The sequence below is a fragment of the Magallana gigas genome, chromosome 7, assembly GCF_963853765.1.
Source record: "Magallana gigas chromosome 7, xbMagGiga1.1, whole genome shotgun sequence".
Taxonomy (NCBI): domain Eukaryota; kingdom Metazoa; phylum Mollusca; class Bivalvia; order Ostreida; family Ostreidae; genus Magallana; species Magallana gigas.
Genome location: NC_088859.1, coordinates 47,922,407 through 47,944,015, shown reverse-complemented (window position 1 = coordinate 47,944,015; position 21,609 = coordinate 47,922,407). Strand labels below are relative to the sequence as shown.

Here is a 21,609-nt window from a genome sequence, read left to right as displayed (position 1 = left end):
TATTTATACTCTACTGTCTGTCATCTACTGTGACACTAGTAAGTAGCCCGGCTAGCTCAGTCGGTAGAGCACGAGACTCTTAATCTCGGGGTCGTGGGTTCGAGCCCCACGTTGGGCGATTTCATTTTTCGTTTTTTCTCAAAGAATATATTCCTAACAAATATTATTTTTTCATTTTCAGGCACGTAATGTTAGCATTGGGAGGGCGTGCATGTCCCCACTCCCTCATTCTCTCTCGCAGCAAGCATTTTTCTCCTCAATTTACATGTAAATAATTGAATAATGTTTTGAAACAGATTAATACAATGAATAATTGAATAGAAATTATTTCTTTAAGGTACCCTTTTAACAATTATTTAGTGATTTTCTATAAGGCCACATGAAATTCCAATTGAGACACGTGTAGAAAGCACATCATGCAACATACATACTAGTAAAACTTTTGTATTTGTTTAACGATATCTACAATAATTATTTCATCTTATATACTATAATTCGATTCTACATACTCGTACAATTCAATCTCAATTTCTTTATTAATCAATTAAGGGCCCTCAAAGGGCAACATGAAGATTGTACATACAGCATCCAATGTACATAAAACATTCAATAAACATATACAAGAGGGAAAGTTGGATGATTGAAAGAGCTAGGACAGACATGAACATTTAATTAGTATTATATATGTATGTTTCTATACACTCTATACAGTGTCTTCTGTATATTTTATGTTAAACACCATACATAAATATGTCAAAATACAAATGTACATACAAATTTGAAATAGTTTATCATATGATTGAAAGGTAAAAAAAAACAATATTTGACCAGGAAATACAAATCAAGGCAATGCCTTTTGTAAAAAAAAAAAAATTACCAAGAGAGATTAATATATCTAATTCTTCACAGTTTAAAATCCAAAAATAATTTTTGTTTATCTTGCAAACTAGTAAAATGTTTTGCTTTAGATGAAATTAAATCAAATAGTTCCTCTCTTTCTTTTGTAAATTTGCTGGATTGGATAAGAAAATGTTCTTCATCTTCAGTTCTATTAGGTGTACAATTTTTACATATTCTTTCTGTTCTAGGTGTGTTATTATATCTGCCCAATTCAATGAAAAGTCTATGCGCTGATATCCGCAGTCTACAGATTGGCTTTCTGTATTCATGCATGTATGTTACGTTATTTTTATTTAATTTATATATTGCAGGCACGAAGCATCGTTTGTGAAAGTGCGGGGGAGGAGGGGGGGGGGGGGGACTTATCCCAAAATTATAAAGGCAAAAAGTTAAAAAAAAAAAAAAAATTGATTAATTAAAAATTACACCTTTTCAAAAATTGTGAAAATTCTAACCCGGGGGGGGGGGGGCGTTCTGTACCTGTATATATAACTTCAATTTCTAATTTTTTTTTTTTGGGGGGGGGGGGGGGGGTCCATGTTAGACAGTTCACTTTTGTGTATAGTTAAATTAAGAAAAATGTTTGTTTCCCCCCCCCCCCACTTTAATGCATTGTGCCTGTATTAATTTTATAGCTTTTGTATAGAACATTAACAAAAAGACAACTTGTTATTAGTTATATGTTAATTATTATATTATACAAATATTAAGTTGTATATCATGAATGACGTTACCTGCATATAAATATTACGATGATAGAAGTCTGCTTGGCTCGTATTGTGCCGCAGCGCTTTTGGGAGTTTAAACCACTTACATAATCCTCTTCGACTTCTCCTCTTCTTTTCTTCATCTCTGTTCTCCACCTCATCCACACAGTAATTCTGTTCATGTACATGTTCACACAAATTAATCTAATCCTTCACTCGTTATTCATATGAAAATGGAGCACAAAATATCCTATAGATTGTAAAAGATGGACGAGTCTAATACCCCCATGATATGGCTCGAGAGATAAATCCTGTATTCACACGAAGGAGGCCGCGTGGTCAGAATTGGTCTCCAAAATTCCTGACTTTTGTGAACAAATCTTTAAATTGTTGACATCTTGACGCTTAGGAATTAAATTGTTAAGTTTAATTTCACACCAGTTCATCTTTTTCAGGAGATAGAAAAAATACAAGAAAGGGTACAATACATGTAAAATGCGTAGTTATTTGAAATTCAACTGAATAATGTTCCCAATCTGCATTCAACATCTCCCCGGTATTTACACTTGGACACATGTTTCCAGTGAAGTTGCTCCCCGGGTGTCCTTTGAAGCAATGGTCGCTGTGGGGAGACTCTCCTTAGGAGGAGTTATAGTGTAGTTAAGAATAGATTAGATTACCCGCGAATCATTAATGTAACATTTACACGGATAACAGATGAATTATGAGGTAAAAAAAAAATAACGGACCAGTGATAACTGCCCAAGATTCATGAGTCTTCCAATACGACGATGCGCATTTTGATCTAGAAACTGAGCACGTGACTTCCGAACCAATGCGACCCAGCACAGCCTGAGAGTCACCGACAAAATTACATTGTTAATTATATGGAATCGACTTGAATTTTTTTCTGATGATTTAAAATTATTAACTTGACAACATAATATTGTTGCAAATGATAACGCTAATGAATCTCAAAAAGAATTTGTTCTGTGCCCTTATTGCTTTAACACAAACTGTATGGCGCAAAGGTTTATGCCTTTGTGGTATAAAGTTATTAAAAGTGGTACATCCGACAAATGTCTTACCTTTTGAAATATATCTACAATGGTCAATTGCAAGTATCTAGTCAAAAATTAAGATCGAATGACGAAACTCGCCTTTCTTCTATCTTTGTCAGTCCGCAGTGTCTGCCTGCGGCCTGACTAAAAAATTGGGATGAAACTTTAAATGCGCTTGCGTAAATTGGAATTCTGGGAAGGAATTGGACCCAGTTATGAAACGTTTCTATGTCAAATTGCGCATAGACTGTCCACGGGTATCAGCAACGGCACGGAGTCCGCGTAAACCTTCCCCGAAGCTCAAGATTAGTGAGAGTGGAGATAGAGGGGGGGGGGGTGTTTGCTACGAGGGACCACGAACTTTGCAGAGTTACAACTGATTTAGACAGCTTGCACAGTTACTGTAGATAAATACTAGTTATATACAACGTTACACCATTGTAATCTTGACAAGCAAGAAAAAAACCCAATGTAATCCCCCAAATCATGAAATTCCTAATCCGTGTTGGGGGGGCTGACCCCTCCCGGATGCTATGTGCCTAATACTTCGGTCTAACTTTGCAAAAAAAGTGATGGGGGGGGATAAGCCCCCTTACACCCCCCCCCCCGGTTTCGACGCCTATGGTCTGTGTAACCTTGGAACAACACATCAAGGAGAGAACATGCCATCTCTCTTATTTTGCATATATATATATATATATATATATATATATATATATATATATATATATATATATATATATATATATATATATATATATATATATATATATTCTTATATTCTTCGCTAGCCAAGGTACAAGAGAGGGGCAGAGTAGATCAAAAGTTTTATGATTGATATAAATGTCAGTGGGTTTAAAGGATGATCCACCTGCTTAACTGCATGGTTGCAATATGGCAAAATTGGGAATACAATAAATACGATTTGCAAATAAATTAAATAAACCAATAAATAATAGGAAGTTTCAGGAATTATGAACACCAAATGTAACCCACATTCATCAGTCGTATTGTAATTCGACCAGGCACCGCAATATATTTCGTTTAATAAACAATTTACCAATTAATAAAAATGATTTACCAAGCTGCTCGAAGCTGCGCCCTCTAACACTTTGGGAATTAGAACTCCAGAGCTATAACAGGGCGCTGTAATGGTTTTGTAAATGCTGTTTGGTGCTGCCATCAAAATGTCATTTAGCCCTATATATTTACACGATGCAAATCTAACTCGTCGCATTTTACAAGGCGCTGAAACATGTGATAATATTATTGATCAATCGGATACGGTGAATGAGTTACTTAATAGCCCTATCACTAGGGAGGAGATTGTGAATTCAATTAATAGTTTAAAAAACAACAAAGCTCCTGGCTATGACAATGTTATGAACGAACACATTAAAACTACAATGTCTAATTTTTTACCACTGTATGAAAACTTGTTCAACATTATTCTTGATACTGGTATTGTCCCAGAGGAATGGTTAATAGGCATTATTAGACCCATATATAAAAATAAGGGTGACCCATCTAATCCAGAAAATTATAGACCATAGGGAAAGTATTTACTAATATTTTAGGAAAACGCATTGAACATTTTGCAGATGATATTTCACTTATTAAGGAAAGTCAGGCGGGATTTAGGAAAGGATTTTCCACACTTGACAAAATTCTAGTTCTGCAGTTTTTAACACACACACTGATCAACAGTAAAAAGAAATTATTCTGTGCATTTGTAGATTTCAAACAAGCTTTTGGTACAGTATGGAGGGATGGGCTCTTGTACAAACTTCTTAAAAGTGGAATAAATGGTAAATGTTTTACATACATAAAAAACATGTACAAAGGTATAAAATCAAAAATATGTATTAATGGTTTTTCATCTGATCTTTTTACTTGTAATGTCGGTGTACGACAAGGAGAAAGTTTATCTCCATTCTTGTTTTCTTTGTATATAAATGATCTAGAAGATTATTTGTTAGATAAAAACGTAACTGGACTGTCTACAATTACTGAGGGAATTGAAAATTAAGGAACTTTTTTTATATTTAAAAATGTTTATCCTGTTTTATGCAGACGATACTGTTATTTTAGCGGAGTCTGCAAACGATTTACAGTTTGCCCTTAATGAATTCTATAGATACTGTGATACGTGGAAACTTACTGTTAATATTTGTAAAACAAAAATTGTTGTATTTTCTAAAGGTCGTCAACCCAAATATGTCTTTTCATATAATGGTTTACCTATTGAAATAGTTAAGGAATTTAATTATCTCGGTGTAATTTTCTCAAAAACAGGTTCATTTTTCAAAGCAAAAAAAAAACGGCTATGTGAGCAAGCACAGAAATCCATGTACGGAGTTATAAGGAAGATAAGAACTTTTAATTTACCTATTGATTGTCAATTAGATTTATTTGATAAAATTGTTGTACCAGTTTTATTGTATGCATGCGAAGTTTGGGGTAATGAAAATATTGAGATTATTGAACGTGTCCATTTAAAATATTTGAAACATATACTTAATCTGAAAAGTTGTACACCTAGTTACATGGTATATGGTGAAACTGGACGATTTCCTCTGTATATAACCATTTTTACTAGAATGATTTCATTCTGGGCCAACATTATCAATAGCAGTGAAAACAAGTTAAGCAAAATCATATATATGTATGTACGTATTCTTTTTGATAAGGGACAAATATCAAATCCATGGCTATGCTCTTTAAAAAATGTTTTAGATAAATGCGGGCTTTCAAATTTATGGTGTGATCATGAATCGTACCATTATAACCCCAGTTGGATTAAGACAACTATTAACCAAAGGTTAAGAGATCAATTTTTACAAAAATGGCATAACGATATTCATGAATCGACTAAGGGTGTTATATAAAGTATTTATAAAACAAATTTTGAATGTGAACGCTACTTACTCTTGTTACCCAGTAAATTAAGAAAAACATTAGTTAAGTTTAGAACTACAAATCATCATCTTCCTGTTGAAATAGGAAGGTGGGGTATTGTTGAAAGAAGTAAACGTTATTGTAATTTGTGTAATTGTAACAAAATTGGTGATGAATTTCATGTTATATTAGAATGCAAGGCATTAAGTAAATTACGAAGTCAGTTTTTAGATACATATTACTGTTCTTCTCCTAACACTAAAAAGTTCTATGAAATCATGTCTTCAGTCGATTATATCACATTAAGAAAATTGTGTTTCTTTATTTCAAAAATTAATCATACTGTTCGTTCACCCCACTTACTTTCATGAACTTTACAACTATATTGTATATATGTAAATATGTTTGTTCTTCTTATGTACCTCTTGTACCATTATATGGTGTTGAGTGAAATAAACTGAACTGAACTGAACTGAACTGAACAAATCAGGCCATGTAAATAGGAAAATCACAGATTTGAATCAAATATTAGAACCTGACGAGAGACATGCTCTATACGATCTGTCCGGCAAGTCGGGAGGTTTTGAGGTTATCTTGGGACAGAGTATAGTACAGATACGATCATATTCAGGAAAGTTTTGAAAATTTGTGCATTTTCATAATGGTTTACACATAAACCCCTTACACGGTATTTTTGTCCGATTCTTGGAAACAAAACAAAAAGGCTTTCTTTTGTGTTTCATGTGGGTAGCATTCCAGAAAAATAGCATAACCCGCGTAAGCGGGTTTAATTTTCTCTGTATTTTTCTTTTTTTTCGTATGAAACGAAGTAAAACCTTTTTATTATAATTAATTAAGTTAATTAAACAATTAATACATTTGAAACCAGCTTTTCAAAGTAAAACGAATGTGTGTACTCGTACTTGAACGTCCGACGTTTTCTCGATGGCTTATCAGTTCAAACTGTATGTTTACTCATGGAAGTGAACACCTGGGCCCGGGGCCATAAAACGTATACGAGCTCACTTTTGATCTCAGTCTCACTTTTCCACTATATATTCCTTTTGTAAAAGTGAGACTGAGATCAAAAGTGAGCTCGTCTAACTTTTATGGCCCCGGGGCCTGATGCTGAAGGGGAGTACTTTTTTTCGAGAAAAATGTTATGGTTTCTTAATAGCGAGCGCAGCTCGCCGGCGCGCAGCGCCGGCTAGCGAAGCGAGCTCTAAGAACCAGTGTGCGCGGGAAAAAGAACGAGCTAAACCTACAGTTCATCAAACAAAATTTTTTGTCTACGTCCCATAATGCTCTCTAATGTTTACACCCGTGGTGCTATGCCAAAAATGGCCGACTTTTAACTCGTAATTTACGGTGACTTAAAGTTTGAAGACACGTTTTGAGTACGGCATATGCTTTGGCGAGACTCAAAAGATTTGTTACATGCTTCCATACCTTCGTATTGAGTCGAAAAACGTAAACAAAGACGAACAAAGTCATGGATGACGTCACAGTGCACTCGCGCTATATTTCCCGCGATAAATTTAGAGGTGGATCAAACATCTGTAATGAGTGTACTGGCTATATTTCAGTATAGTCTGCGATACCTGCCTCACTGACATATGATTTGTTTTTGATCTTTTTTTAATATAGAGTCATATCGATCCATTTTTAAAGTAATTGTGCATGCATATACCGTGCAGTAGGCAGGTAAGTATATGAGTAGGGAGGAAATAAACAATAGGACATTTTGAACTAAATAAAAAGGAATAAAATGAAACAATAAACAGGTAAAAAAAATTATGTAGATATTGCATATAGTCAGACCATTAAATTTAAAAGTGGGAAATTACACACCTACAAACAGGTAACGGTCTCTCTCTCTCTCTCTCTCTCTCTCTCTCTCTCTCTCTCTCTCTCTCTCTCTCTCTCTCTCTCTCTCTCTCTCTGGGTAGGGGGTTGCGCTGTATGTATCATGACCATTGAAATTAGTACCTTTGGCATACTCATTGTAGAGCAATACTCTCAAAAAATTTTTGACGTTCGTTGATACCTAAATAAAACTATAAGTTGACAATGATGCAAGGTATGTGTAATTCTTGCTGCGCTCGCCAGAACGGTAGCACCGTAAAACATATTATCAGAAATACATGTAAATTACGGTACGTTGTGAGAAAATCTTTAGATAAACAATTTCAAGCATTTATTTGAGATAATTACAGTATTTATATTATAAATGGGAAAAATTGCCTTTAAATAGGCATAAGAAGTTTTCAAAAAATTCATATGTCCCAGAGAAAGGGGGGGGGGGGGTTTCCGACCCCTGGACCCCCCTGGATCCGCCAATGTATTTACATAAAAAAGCTACGGATAGCAAACAGCGCCAACCAAATGTCATGATTACTAAATAAAACCCTCATATTAAGGGTCTTCTTAAACACTGGAAGCTTCTGCCAAAAGACCCAATCTGAAAAGAAATGTTTAACATTGAATCAATAATCGCCTACAGTAAACACAAAAACATCTAGGCGAATTAATAACTCACTCTCGATTACAATAATGTGTGACCTATAAGGTGGACCCCTGATGAGGCGGACCTTAATTAAGAGCAAAAACTCACTTTTCTCTTTAAAAACCGCCGAAACACTATACACTTCCATAATAGCTCATTTAATAAAAACGCATTATGTGGTCAGAGTGTCGGGTCCTATTAAATTTTAAACAAACTTGGTTGATTGATGTACTTTTTTCAAAATAAATGAACAGAAAATAAAGCAAATTTCCAATAAATATTTACCCGTATTTGTATTATCTTTTCTGAGTTTATTCATGCAAATGTGATATTGTGGAAAAATATACTATAGATCCCGTTAGCGTGATTGATTGACAAAAATCCAGATGATTTCCGGGATTTTTTGAGGAATTTTCGTTGATTATTAATTAGCGAAGCTTAACTGAGAAAAAATAAAAACAAATTGGTAATCTTCAAGTACCAATGACGTTTAGAATATATAAAACAAAAGACAGTATTCTTCCGATTTATCGGTATTAATAGTATATATGTAATAAATAATTATACATTTGTGATATATTTTCAAGGTAGGACAGTGAGTGGAAGTAAAGAATTTTATATAGAGGGCGAAAACTGTGTTTTGTTGGCCTGACCATATAAGGCACCAAGGGACAATGCCTATTGCAGCATATGGCATTGCATTTCATATTTAATTGTATGGTTTCACAGAAGGCAGGGTTTTTGTGCATGGAGAGAATGAACCAAAGGCGCTAAATGAGATCCCGGCTATTTTGTAGCTGGACACACAATCAGATACATTCCAGAGGCGGATCCAGCAATTTGGAAAAGGGGGGGTTCAAATTGATGATAATCAATACATGCAAAATTCATTATTTGTCAATAAACAAGGCCTTTTAAATGTTTTCCGTGCGTAAATTTAATTAACAGTTATCTCGTCAATATCTACATGTATTTCATACCTATTTTAATATCAGAGTGCACTGCATTTATTAAGCGTTTTGGGTTAGGTAAAGAAGATTTGCACAATTTCTAGCCTTAGAAAAAAACTCAAGTCTCCAGCAATGAGAACGTGCGTCTATGCTTAATAGAAAGAAACACTAAAAAAATGATCCAGACTTATTACGACAAGCTATTATAAATATGAATTTTTTGGTAATTTTTTTATGTCTTTGATGTTTAAATTCTTAACTATTTATCAATTTTGATTTCTATCGATTGCCTTCTTAAATAAAGGTCTAAATGATAGGATATGACAAAAAATGGGGATACTTTATCTGCTGAATAGATTGTACATGTGTAATACAATGGTAAAAGCAATAGTCGTCCCAGGGAACTTGGTGTGACCTCTGTAATGGGTGCGCAACATCACCCGGCACTAGTACAGATGCGATCAAATTCAAGAAAGTTTTGAAAAGTTGTTCATTTACATAATGGTTTACATATAAACCCCTTACACGGTATTTCTGTAATGTAACTTCCGATTCTTGGAAACAAAACAAAAAAAAGCTTCGTTTGTTCAGATATGAAGGTAGCTAGCATTCCAGAAAAATAGCATAACCCGCATAAGAAATTCTTTAAATGAGCAATTTTAAAAGCATTTATTTGAGATAATTAAAGTATTTATAGTATATATGGGAAAAATTGCCTTTAAATAGGCATTACAAGTTTTCCAAAAAATTCATATGTCCCAGAGAAAGGGGGGTTCCGACCCCCGGAACCCACCCCTCTGGATCCGCCAATGCATTCTAATATAATTTCTTTAACTAATGACGTCTCAATATATTCTTTTTATAATTGCAAATCCAACGCCAAATTAAAACAGTACAAAGAATTCAAAATTAAAGGGAAAGGAGTAAGTGCATCGTATCTTCATTATTTTGAGGGGAATAAATAGAACATAACATTCTTTCCCTAATAAAATAATTATGAATACATAATGTGGCCAAGTATTACAAATAATTCTGTATTCAGATACCATATACGCTTGATAATTTTTATTCATACAGCTGTAAAAAGTGCAATGCAAGCGAGCTCAAACGAACTTTTCGGGCCTTAACAAACCCATTTCACGAACTACCTACCTAAATGACGCAATATCACAAGACCGGAAATTCCGTTATACTTTCTCTTTCTAAATAAGGAAGGTATGGCTTGAACGCGTCGTCATTAGTGAGGGGTATAAACGTGGAAAATGTCATTCAACCACTATGTTTTGCCTGGTGGAACAGGACCTCAAAACTTTATGAGACAAATGGTTCCTGGAATGCCAATGCAGGTCGCACAGATTCCTCAGCAGGTGCGTCCGATTGGTGACTTTAATAATGTACCACAATTCCAATTACAACCCCAGGCCCAAATTCCACAACAAATGCAGTACCAACACCAAATGCAGCCATACCAATATATGCAGTATCAACAACCAGTACAACAGATTCAACCACCTGTTGCCACCGAAGTCTATGAACCGCCACAATCTCTGCCAACAGTTCAACAGCAACCATTGGTACAACAACCTCAGTCCAATCAACCGTCGTCCTCTGGACAAGATTTTAACCAATCCATTGTCAGGAAATCCATAGAAATTCTCTGTCAACACAAGAAACCAATCACTGCAGCTGAACTCTCCCAACAGCTAGCCCCACACATTGTCAGGTTGAGTGAAAAGCAACTCATAGAGATCTTGAGTAACTATCCAAATAATTTTACTGTTTATGCTAAGGAAGGGACAGAAGATCACATTGTAACAGTTTGCACAAAGCTGGGACTATGCAAGGAACATTGCTCTAAACAGGGACAGTGCCCTGGGATCCCAGTGTGTGATGGACTACACATCTGCAAGTTTTACCTGTTGTCAAACAGTTGTAGAGTGGAAAAACAGGGAAAGAACTGTCTGTTTGGTCATGACTTGACATCACCACATAATATGTCTTTACTAAGACAAAACATGTTAGAGCATTTAAGTGTTCACAGCATAAAAAGTCTATTTCGAACCACAGAGAGCCGTGGAAGAACCACCATGCCAAGTATATGCAAATTCTATAACATAAACGTAGGATGCCGGGCGCAGGAGGATGGAAAATCATGTCCTTATTTACACATCTGCAAGTTTTATGTTATAGGACAGTGTAGATTTGGGAAAAGATGCAAGCGAGGCCACGATGTATTTGATCCGCAAGTTAAAGGTTTGTGCAAGGTGTTTAACAACAACCATGTTTAAGAAACTCTATTATTTCCTATTTGTTGGTTCTGTTCAGTAAATACTAACTTTGATCACAAATGAATTTATATCTTAGAAATCCTAAACAAATATGGAATCAACACAAACAGAACTCCGAAAGAGATTTTGCAAGAGATTCGTAATGTGGAGATAGATATAGGAGATGACGCCAGCAGTCAGGCCTCTGCTCACAGCAAGGATCCTTACAGGTATCATGCTCTCTAGGTTTAAAAAGATCACTTGATTAGCATTTTATATTTAAAAAAATTGAAATTTTCAATTTATTAATGACTAAGATTATGTTGTGTCATTAATTCTTTGTTGTTTCTTTCAAGTTGACAACGGGTTAGATTAAGCGCATTCAAAATCTTTTAAACAGAAATTGTTATCACAGTAATAAACACTTTTCACCTTAAACAAAATTTCCGTTTACTGTACGTGTGTCCCTCAAATGCATGATAAACTTTGTTCATACAATTTCTTGTCAAGAACTGTTTAAGCACACCTCCACACAGCCATATGCATTGTATATACATACAAGTTCATCAAACCTGTACGTGTGCTAAGAAACCAAGCAAAATTACTTTTTACAATAAACTAATGGAAAATAAAAGCCAGAAAAAGGAGAGACAGGAACTTCAATGTTTCATTTGTCTTACAAGTAAAAATAAACCCTTTTTAAAATAGGTGTCAGTGATTCATTTTGATGTGCGTCTTGCGTAAAATATGCACACATGTTGTTCAGAACGCATACTTTCATTATATGAGCTGCCCAAAGGACGCATTAAATACTAGTACCGGTATTTAGAAATACACATACACATTTTCTTGCTAAGAAGTCAGAACATAGATTGTTCCTTTCTTAACCTACTTTGTAGAAATGTTCCGAATAATGAAAAACACATTTCAAAAGCCGAAATCTAATTGGTCAACACTTAGTAATTTACCGATTAGATCCAATGATACATGACAGTTCGGCAGGGAAATTTATGTCGATCACTATGACACCGAATAAAACTGATAAAATTCCTCCAGAACCAGGATAGATTAATCAGAGTTTATGAAAAAGTAGACAAGTGGCAGTTAATCTGAAGTTAATAACAACAAAGAGGTTCATGCTGAAAGGAACGCTGATCCAGAATGTGAAATAAATGATAGTGTGAATAAAGAAACAGAGGAAACTTGGAAGGGTTCCAGTGACGGCACTTAGCCTGTCTCTTAGTATGCTCATTTAGAATTTGATTTAAATAAATATATCTTGTTTGATGTTCATGTTCTTTTTGGAATAAAATATGGACTCATTTTTTTCTGCTTGGGATGATTAGTTTTGCTTAGTTATGATTAAGAGGAGACCCATTAAGACCATTTTCAAAATGAATCACTGGGAATATAGATCACTTGCTTTATAAAGTTCATAAAACTAAATTATCTGATATCTCTCTTGCAGAACAGGGTTGGACTCTGATAATGACGACCCCTCGGAATCTGAGGAAGCCTCAGCCAGTGCCTCTCCTGATGACCTTCCAGCTGATATCTGTATTTTTCACCTGAGAGGACGTTGTGCATTTGGCAAAAGCTGTCGAAAATCCCATAAAGGGATGACTTACCAGTGGCAGTATCGCAAGAAGGCCCTGAATCAGTGGGATGACTTCCAGCACAATCACAATGTAGAGGTGGAGTTCAACTATTGCGACGTAGCCAGAAGCGAATGCTATGTGAAAACCGAGTATGTATCAACCACAAATTGTTGACAAAATTGTATGCAGTTGAAGTTTGATATCTCGAACACTGATATCTCAAATACAATCGAAGTGATTTGTAAGTCCCAACCACTTATTTTCGAAGTATTTTACCCTCGATATCGAATATTCGGATATCTCGAAGTTTTTAAACAGTCCCATCTAGTTCAAGATAACGAAGTTTGACTGAATTTTATTTTTGTCTTTATCTGCAACTTTATCATAGTACCAGATTGTTATTGTGTACGGTTCTGACCTTTGTAGCACTGGAGTTCTGAAGTTAAACTTTGACACTCTGGAGGGAGTTCTGCTGGAGAACAACCAAGTGGTGGTACAGATGTCACTACGCCGCCTATCCACACCGTCCTCAGAGGTGGAGAAGTTCCAGCCACTGGCCACCGTGTGGAAGTGGTACTGGAACTGTGAGGATGGTAAATGGCAGGAGTATGGACAGGTAAGGACACATCCTCATAGAGGAAACTTCTGGAAAGCCAACCACTTTTCACTCTGTATATTTGCAATGTTCTAGTAATTTTTTGTAGAAAGGTATTAACTTAAGGATATTCATGATACTTTTATGATTTGTTTGATCTGATTTTGATGAAGTTATGAAGCAAAGTGACAAAGTACAAGCATTAGAATAATCTTTTATGAAACATGCAACAGGGTAACCAATCTGGGAGGTACCAGTCCACGGTAGACAGCTCCAGCATGGAACAAAACTATTTGAAGAATCCCACTGGGCAGCTCCAGTTCAATACCCTGGGCTACGAGTATGTCATGGACTTTGAGCAGATGCTTCAGCAGAATCTGCAGTCTGGCACTCAGAGAAACGTTCGTAGACGACCAGTGTTTGTCAATGAGAAAGAAATGGAGCGAAACAAGAAAAAGTAGGTTCAGTTCAGCTAGTGTACCCTGTAATCATGATGCCAACAGAATGTAGGACCAAGTGTAAGAGCACCATGTTATGGTTGTTTTAACTTTAGGGCACCAGAGGCAGGCTCACAGACAGGCAAGGTGGTGTCCAGGGTAACCGGACCAGCACTGACTCGCCCCATGCAGAACTACATTCCCCCAGAGTGGGAGATTCACATGAAGAGAATGGGAGGCCAGCAACACGTCATAGAGCACTTCCAAAGGACTGTAGTAAGTACTCACAGTAGACATCATAGAAAACATTGTTTAAAGATTTGTTATTACAGTACCAACCTGCCAAGCCTTGCTATTAAAATGCCAGAAAGGACTCCACTAGTGAATAGATAAAGAACTAGGGTTTCAATATTAGTTAATTGATTTTTTTAAACTTTCATTACAGATAACAGGAGATAGTGACCCACGGTTGGCTGAGGAAGTGAAGAAAATCAAGGAGCTGTTCTACCAGACCATGGCCCCCAACCAGTACATCACCTGTATAGAGAGGATAGAGAATGGAGAACTGTGGATGAACTTTGTCAGGTAAGGAGAATAAGACAGTTATACCGTATAACGGGTATTTTTTACGTGCTGCTAATTTTTACTTATTTTTACGAGTTATATAAATCCGTAAAAATTAAACGCGTTAATTTTCACAGAAGTAAAAAAACACAGCACGTAAATTTCTACATCGTACGTATGAGAGTAATGTTCATGACCTTCAGCTCAGTCCCTGACGGCTGTACATTTACATGTACATGTAGGTATATTTGGGCGTTTTTGGTCAGGTGGTGATAAAAGTTCAGATCTTTCAGTCAGTCTTGAGTATTTTTTAAAACTACGTATAAATCCACATTAGTAGTCTTTTTTGGTTGGGAGAGAAAGAAAGAGAGAGAAAAAAAAATTAAAATGGAGTTTTCTTTCTTTTTTTCCCGGTAAATCGAACTGAGACGAGCACATGGTGTACATCAATGATGATACCCAGATAAATAGGAATAAGTAAAGTGTATATCACATATGAAATATAGGTAAATGTATAAAGTAAGGATGTCAACGAGTACCCGGTTAACCGGGTACTCGATCGAACGTCAGAGTATCAGTGAATACTAAAATCGGTACTCGGATACTCGGATGTATATTTTTTTAATATTTCTAAGTTTATTTAATAATGCATTAAAACATCGGTTTTAAAACTTAAAACGTCCATTGCACTTGTACATACAGTTATTAGGATTTCCTACGCCTCTAAATATGCTAAATGACCGTTATCGCCTGTGGCAGTGTTTATATAGTAATTATCGTGACCAAGCACCTGTTACCTTAGGCTCTCTTCGACCCTTATTTTTTGGCTTACTTTAATGATTTGTTTTCACTGAACATTGTCGTTTATATAGTCTATTATATAAATTAGATAGCACACAGTAGAGAAATTGAACAGACCTAAACTTCAAAGGTCTGGAAATATTTAAAAAAAACTGAAGATTCAAAAAACGTAAAATATCAGCTGTGCGAGTAAACTACATGTAGCTTATTCTATACGGGGGGGGGGGGGGACGACAAACATGTTAAATCACATTTGTCTTAAACATAAGGAGGAATTTCTACAAAAGTGACCAAGTTTTTACAGTTATCAGTGTACTTGTTCATATTTATTTACACTCTTACCGAGTACCCAGGTACTCGATAGGAAAAACGTCCGAATAACCGAGTACTAAAAATTGACCAATTTGACATCCTTAGCTGTAAATATAAGGAATCGTTAACAGAAAAACGATTTTCTGATTAATAAGATTTGTATATGTATGTGTCAACTGTAACAAAGTCATGGTGAAATTTCCCCATTTAACCACAGTTACGGACATGTCCAATTCGTAAAAAAATAACGCGTAAAAATTCAAATCACCCTATTTTATGACAAATTCGTAAAAAATTACAGCAGTAAAAATTACCCGTTATGCGGTATGTCAAAGGATAGAGAATGGGGAACTTTGGTCAACTATGTCAGGTAAACACTAAAGAGAATTGAGAATAAGACAGTTATATGGCAAAGGGTAGAAAATTTTGAACTATGGATGAACTATATCAGGTAAGGAGAATAGAGAATAAGACATTTATATGGCAAAGGATCGAGAATGGAGAACTTTGGATGAACTATGTCAAGAGAATAGTATAAGACAGATAAATGGCAGAGGGTTAGGAATGGAAAACTGTGGATGAAGTATGTCAGGTAAATCATCTTTAAAATGCCACTTGTATTTTCTGAGGGTTCCACCTCTCGGACCCTTAGTAGAGCTGTTCTTCAGCAACACAATGGAGACATAAGTGGCCCCTGGCCCTGGTTTTTATCTTGAACAATTGGCATGTATGCCTGAAAAATAATTTGACATTGGTTGTAATGCCCTCCAGAAGATTAAGTATGATTCACAGTAAATTAAAATGTGGATAAAAGTATACTTTGTTGACAGAAATCCCTTTTATATCGTTTTAATTTTAATACAGTGTTATTATACATGAAGTTATCTCTCTTGTTAGAGAGTTGCTTATTCTTAGGTAAGAGTTCAGTGATCTTGTATTTATATTTTCTTGTAATCATGTTTAAAACCTTATACATGTATTATGGAAAGTGAATATTTCAAATGATATGTTTTCAGCAAGAGAGAGAAAATGAGCATGAAGAAGAAATCTGGTGATATAAATGAAAAGAAACTCTTTCATGGAACATCACACAAGTACATAGATGCCATCTGTAGGCAGGGCTTCGACTTCAGATTCAGCGGCCAATCCACAGGAACCAAGTACGGCAAAGGAAGCTACTTTACAAAGAGTGCCAAGTTTGCGGATAGCTACACAGACCGAAGCCGAGACAAGGAGATGTTTCTGGTGCGTGTTCTGGCTGGGGACTACACCCTTGGTCAAAGCACTATGGTGCGACCCCCCCACAAAACCCCCACCAACCTGTTCGATCTGTACGATTCTTGTGTGGATGATATGGGCAACCCCAATATATTTGTCATATTTACGTTTGATCAGGTATACCCGGAATATGTCATTAAGTACCGATCCTAAGTTAAAAGTTTGTTGAGAAGAAATAAAGGTTGTCAGATACAAAATTCAGAAATCCATGATTGATTGCTCCGATTTTAATCATATAAGTACATGTAGTAGAAAGCAAATTTTGTGAACGCCCAGCATAGGCAAGTTGCCTGATATTAAGGTGACAGTTTATAAGTTTTTCCCTATGTTTCAAACATTTCATGATCATTTGTATGTAATGTTTTAAGACACACATGTTTACAATAGAAAAAAGATATGTCATAATCATGTACCAATTTAGTATAAATTGAAGTATTTTACTGTAAGATTTTTTTTAAGAATGCATAATTCATATGTTATACATAAAAAAAAATAGAAATGAAAAAAAATTGATCATCCTAAATTACTCTCATAAGTCCAAGGAAGTTACAAATATTTGATCACCATCCATTCTTGTTTATGCATAAAGGTGTTCAAAGATCCACTTGGTTTTATATGTTCTAGCTGTTTTAAATGTTGGGCCCTAGATTATGAATCTGTCTGTTAGTTAGTACGAGAGATATTTGTAACATATATCAATCCATTCATTATCGTATAGGTTACGTTCCTTGATTGAATTTGTGTTTTATGGCAAATTTTTTGTATCTCTTGTTTACGTTGTGCGACTTTTATGAATTTTATAAAATTTCAAGTTACATACTGTAACACCTGGCATTAATGTTTGTGTAAAATGACAAGAAGCAGCTCTCGCTTTTAGAATCTTGCTTTTAATTTTCAGACAATTTAAACTACCGGTATATGAAATAATAACAAAAAGATCATTGCTTGTGATTTTATATTTTCATTATTTTAAACAAAACAGCAGAATGGCAGAATTAAGTACATTGTACTCACATAAAATAAGGAATTTACAGTACTATGTAATAAAAAATCATACACGTGTTTTTATTGGAAAAGCTTATTAAACAAATAATGTAAGAAATGATTGTTTAGTGTATAAACCTCTCATAGACAATAGTTTCTATAAATCAAACCTTAACACAAATATAAACTTTTGAAGGAAAAAAGTATGTATTCATTAAATTGATGCAGGTGTACATGAATTTGATTACAGATACATGTACTTTTCAGGCTTTAAATTTAGAAATATCTTTTTTACTGTAATTTTTATGCTGAATCAATCGGAATGTTTCCGCCTATCAACTACCATGATTAGTTTAGATCAGCAGTATCAAACATATGCTATGATATCTCCAATCATTTACTAATACATGTAGCATCAAGTTTTTCTGTGGATGTGGTCCCTGTGAAATTTTCACCAAAACACTAATTATGAATTTTCCACGTCTCTGAGTCATGTTGAGCATGTCAAAGGATGTCAAAGGACAACCCATAGGTGTAACAGACATGTTTGTGATAATATCTGAGGTTTTTTTTTTTTTTGGTTTTTTTTTTTTTTTGCAATTTTGTGTAATAAGATCAGATGAACTCCACATTTTTGATGATATTTTTCTAATTAAAACTGTGACTATATAAAAGCATGTTTAACTGTTAATAGAAATCTGGAGAGTGGACTCCATTACTGCAGTCATGTTTATGTGATAGTATTTGAGTTTTTGATTCCTTTTTCCTTATTTGTTACTGTGTAAATATGGTGAGAAAATTTTAATCATATACTCTTAAACAAAAACTTAAAAAAAAACAACATACATTGTATGTAAAGGCATTTGATATGAAATACTATGTTCATCGATGTATATTTTGTGATTAAGGGTGATAATTGATAGGCAATTTTTTTTTGGGGGGGGGGATAGTAGGAGGGATATTTTTTGGCAGGGAATGTAAAAATTTTCTTTGGTTGAAATTGTTTTTTGTGGATTCTTTTTAGTTTGGGTCAGGTTCATTTTATATAATGGGAATATCAATTAAATGAAATGTTAAGTTTTTTAATGTGCATTTTTATATGATTAGAGGTTGTTTTTTTTTTTTATTGAAGATTGATGTTGGTATTTTCTAATGAATGGGTGGGCGATTCCTCAGTGTGCTGTTGTATGACACGGTGTAATGTAGTATTTATTTTAACCTTTTAACTCTGATGCAAAGGAATTCAAATAGAAATAACTAAATTATAATAATAGAGAAGAGTATTTAAAAAAAAACCCAAAAATGTATCAGTATGTTGAAATTTGTAATGGTTTTAATGAATTCCTTTCCATCAGTTTACATTGTCTTGAATCTCAACATAGAATGATGTAAAGCGGGAATGCATTGAAGGGAAACTATTTAGTTATGTACATTTTGCATTGGGATGCTTTAAGATCCAGACATGTTTTTGTCTGCGCTGTGCTCCCAGTGTTTTTGAGAATTGTGTTATGCAGTCCAGTTTTATTTTTTGTTTTATTTGAGATTTTTATAATATTGTTAATATATATATTTTTTTTCACTTGAAAAAGAACAAAGAAAAAATGACATAAAATTTAAAAGAGCAATTGTTATCAAACATTTCTCATCATAGTACTCTTTGTAAAATGACTCTCTCTGCAATGTGTGATTAATAGATAGAAAGCAATGTTTCGGAAAAATAAAATAAAGTATAAAATAGAGATGGCATTAAAAAAATCAAAGCATGCATCAGAAAGATTATTGGTTAGGTATGGTTATCCTAACAAAAAGATGTTAATGTAAATGATAACAAAAATCCTATTTCATTCAAATATTACTATTGTTTACCATTTAACTAGGCAAAAAAATAAAACCACATTAAAATTGAAAAAAAAAGTATTATAAGTACATGTACTAAATATAATGAATATTACTTTTCATCCTTTTGAAACCATTTAATACAAGAAATTTCAACACTTAAATTATTAAATCTTCTGCAGAGTCAACTTCAGAACTAGAAAAAAAAAAGAAATTCATTGAGGCTAATGACCACTCAAGATACAATATCCACCATAAATTGAAATTTTTGTTAATATACTTGGTACAAGAAAGTTGTATTTTCCACCAAAAAAAAAAATTAAATTAGATCCATTTATAACAAGTTTAAGCTAAAGCATTTATATCTTAATTTATTAAGAATAAAGACAAGTTTATTTATAATTTTGTTTTTAAATGTATTTGAATAAATACTGAAGAATTTTCTTTAGGAATCATGCAGTTTTTTTCCAAACACCAGCATATACAGTTGAGATGTTGAGAAATTTTGATAATATATGAAATGCACAAGGGTTGCAGCCTTGTGTAGCGTGTAGATAGAGAGCAATCTATAGTTTGTTGTTATGGTATTCTATGTGTAAAGCTACATCTTGACAGTTCCAACATTTTTGGAGGGTTCATATGTGAAAGACACTGTTCTTGAAAGGGTCACTGTATGTACTTGGTGTATACAAAACACTTTTCAAATTATAGAAATCTTTTTTATTATATTCTGACTTTGCTGACTAAAATTTCAATTAAACATTTGGCCGTTTTATATCTAATGTTGTCCTTGTTCTTAAACTTAATATTTAGTGCACTCATTGTGCAATATGACGAGAGAGAGAGAATGAGAATTTAAAGGCGATGTGTGCATGACACTCAAAGCATCCAAGAGTTAGATTTTATACTATCCAATTTTGGATCAAATATATTTCTATATAAAATTGATCCTGCCTCTAGTGGTATCTTATACTATATTTGTATTATGTAATCTTTTAAACTGCCACGAGCTGACGCCTTACCCAAATTAGCTAAACAAGAGTTACAAAGTACATAAAAATGTCTGCACCAGGTCATCAAATCGTGCAATGTCTTTTTTGCTTTGTTGAGAAATCATTCAGATTAAGTTTTAGTGCTGACTAAGTAACTGATTTTATATATGGTCCTTCAGTGCCTGCATTGGCTCTAGAGAGAGTCGTTCACTGCTTACATTGGTTCAAGAGAGAGTCGTTCAATGCTTACATTGACTCTAGAGAGAGATGTCCAATGCTTACATTGGCTCTAGAGAGAGATGTCTAATGCTTACATTGGCTCTAGAGAGAGTCGTTCACTGCTTAAATTGGTTCAAGAGAGAGTCGTTCAATGCTTACATTGACTCTAGAGAGAGATGTCTAATGCTTACATTGGCTCTAGATAGACGTTATTCAGTGCCTGCATTGGCTCTAGAGAAAGATGTCCAATGCTTACATTGGCTCTAGAGAGAGTTGTTCACTGCTTACATTGGCTCAAGAGAGAGTCGTTCAATGCTTACATTGGCTCTAGAGAGAGATGTCCAATGCTTACATTAGCTCTAGAAAAACGTTATTCAATGCCTGCATTGGCTCTAGAGAAAAATGTCCAATGCTTACATTGGCTCTAGAGAGAGTTGTTCACTGCTTACATTGGCTCAAGAGAGAGTCGTTCAATGCTTACATTGGCTCTAGAGAGAGATGTCCAATGCTTACATTAGCTCTAGAGAGAGTTGTTCAGTGCCTGCAGTGGCTCTAGATCGAGATGTCCAATGCTTACATTGGCCCTAGAGAGAGCCGTTCAATATTTGCATTTGCTCTTTGAATTCTATTAAATGTTTCAAACATTCTAAGGCACTGGCGATTCTTAGCTGGAAGGTGTCTTTTATCTTATCACTGCATTTGTT

At 34.6% G+C, this 21,609-nt stretch overlaps 1 protein-coding gene and 1 non-coding gene across 2 annotated transcripts; both read left to right on the top strand.

Annotated features, from left to right (window-relative positions):
- Positions 1-45: 45 nt before the first annotated feature.
- Positions 46-118, top strand: Trnak-cuu (transfer RNA lysine (anticodon CUU)). Its single transcript has one exon. It is a non-coding gene; the product is annotated as a tRNA-Lys (tRNA).
- A 10,089-nt stretch (positions 119-10,207) lies between these two features.
- LOC105348951 (protein mono-ADP-ribosyltransferase PARP12) lies at positions 10,208-20,469 on the top strand. Its single transcript, XM_011458574.4, has 8 exons — positions 10,208-11,275; positions 11,387-11,519; positions 12,758-13,036; positions 13,314-13,503; positions 13,716-13,939; positions 14,036-14,195; positions 14,365-14,504; positions 16,613-20,469. Exons 1-8 carry the CDS (start codon positions 10,285-10,287, stop codon positions 17,025-17,027), a joined length of 2,532 nt encoding a protein of 843 aa, XP_011456876.3. The 5' UTR covers positions 10,208-10,284; the 3' UTR covers positions 17,028-20,469.
- The last annotated feature ends 1,140 nt before the right edge of the window (positions 20,470-21,609 follow it).

Coding starts and splice junctions, on each gene's coding strand:
- LOC105348951 (XM_011458574.4), top strand. CDS start 10,285: ATGTCATTCAACCACTATGTTTTGCCTGGTGGAACAGGACCTCAAAAC. Junction 11,520..12,757: donor CACAGCAAGGATCCTTACAG/GTATCATGCTCT, acceptor TCTCTCTTGCAG/AACAGGGTTGGACTCTGATA. Junction 14,196..14,364: donor AGCACTTCCAAAGGACTGTA/GTAAGTACTCAC, acceptor CTTTCATTACAG/ATAACAGGAGATAGTGACCC.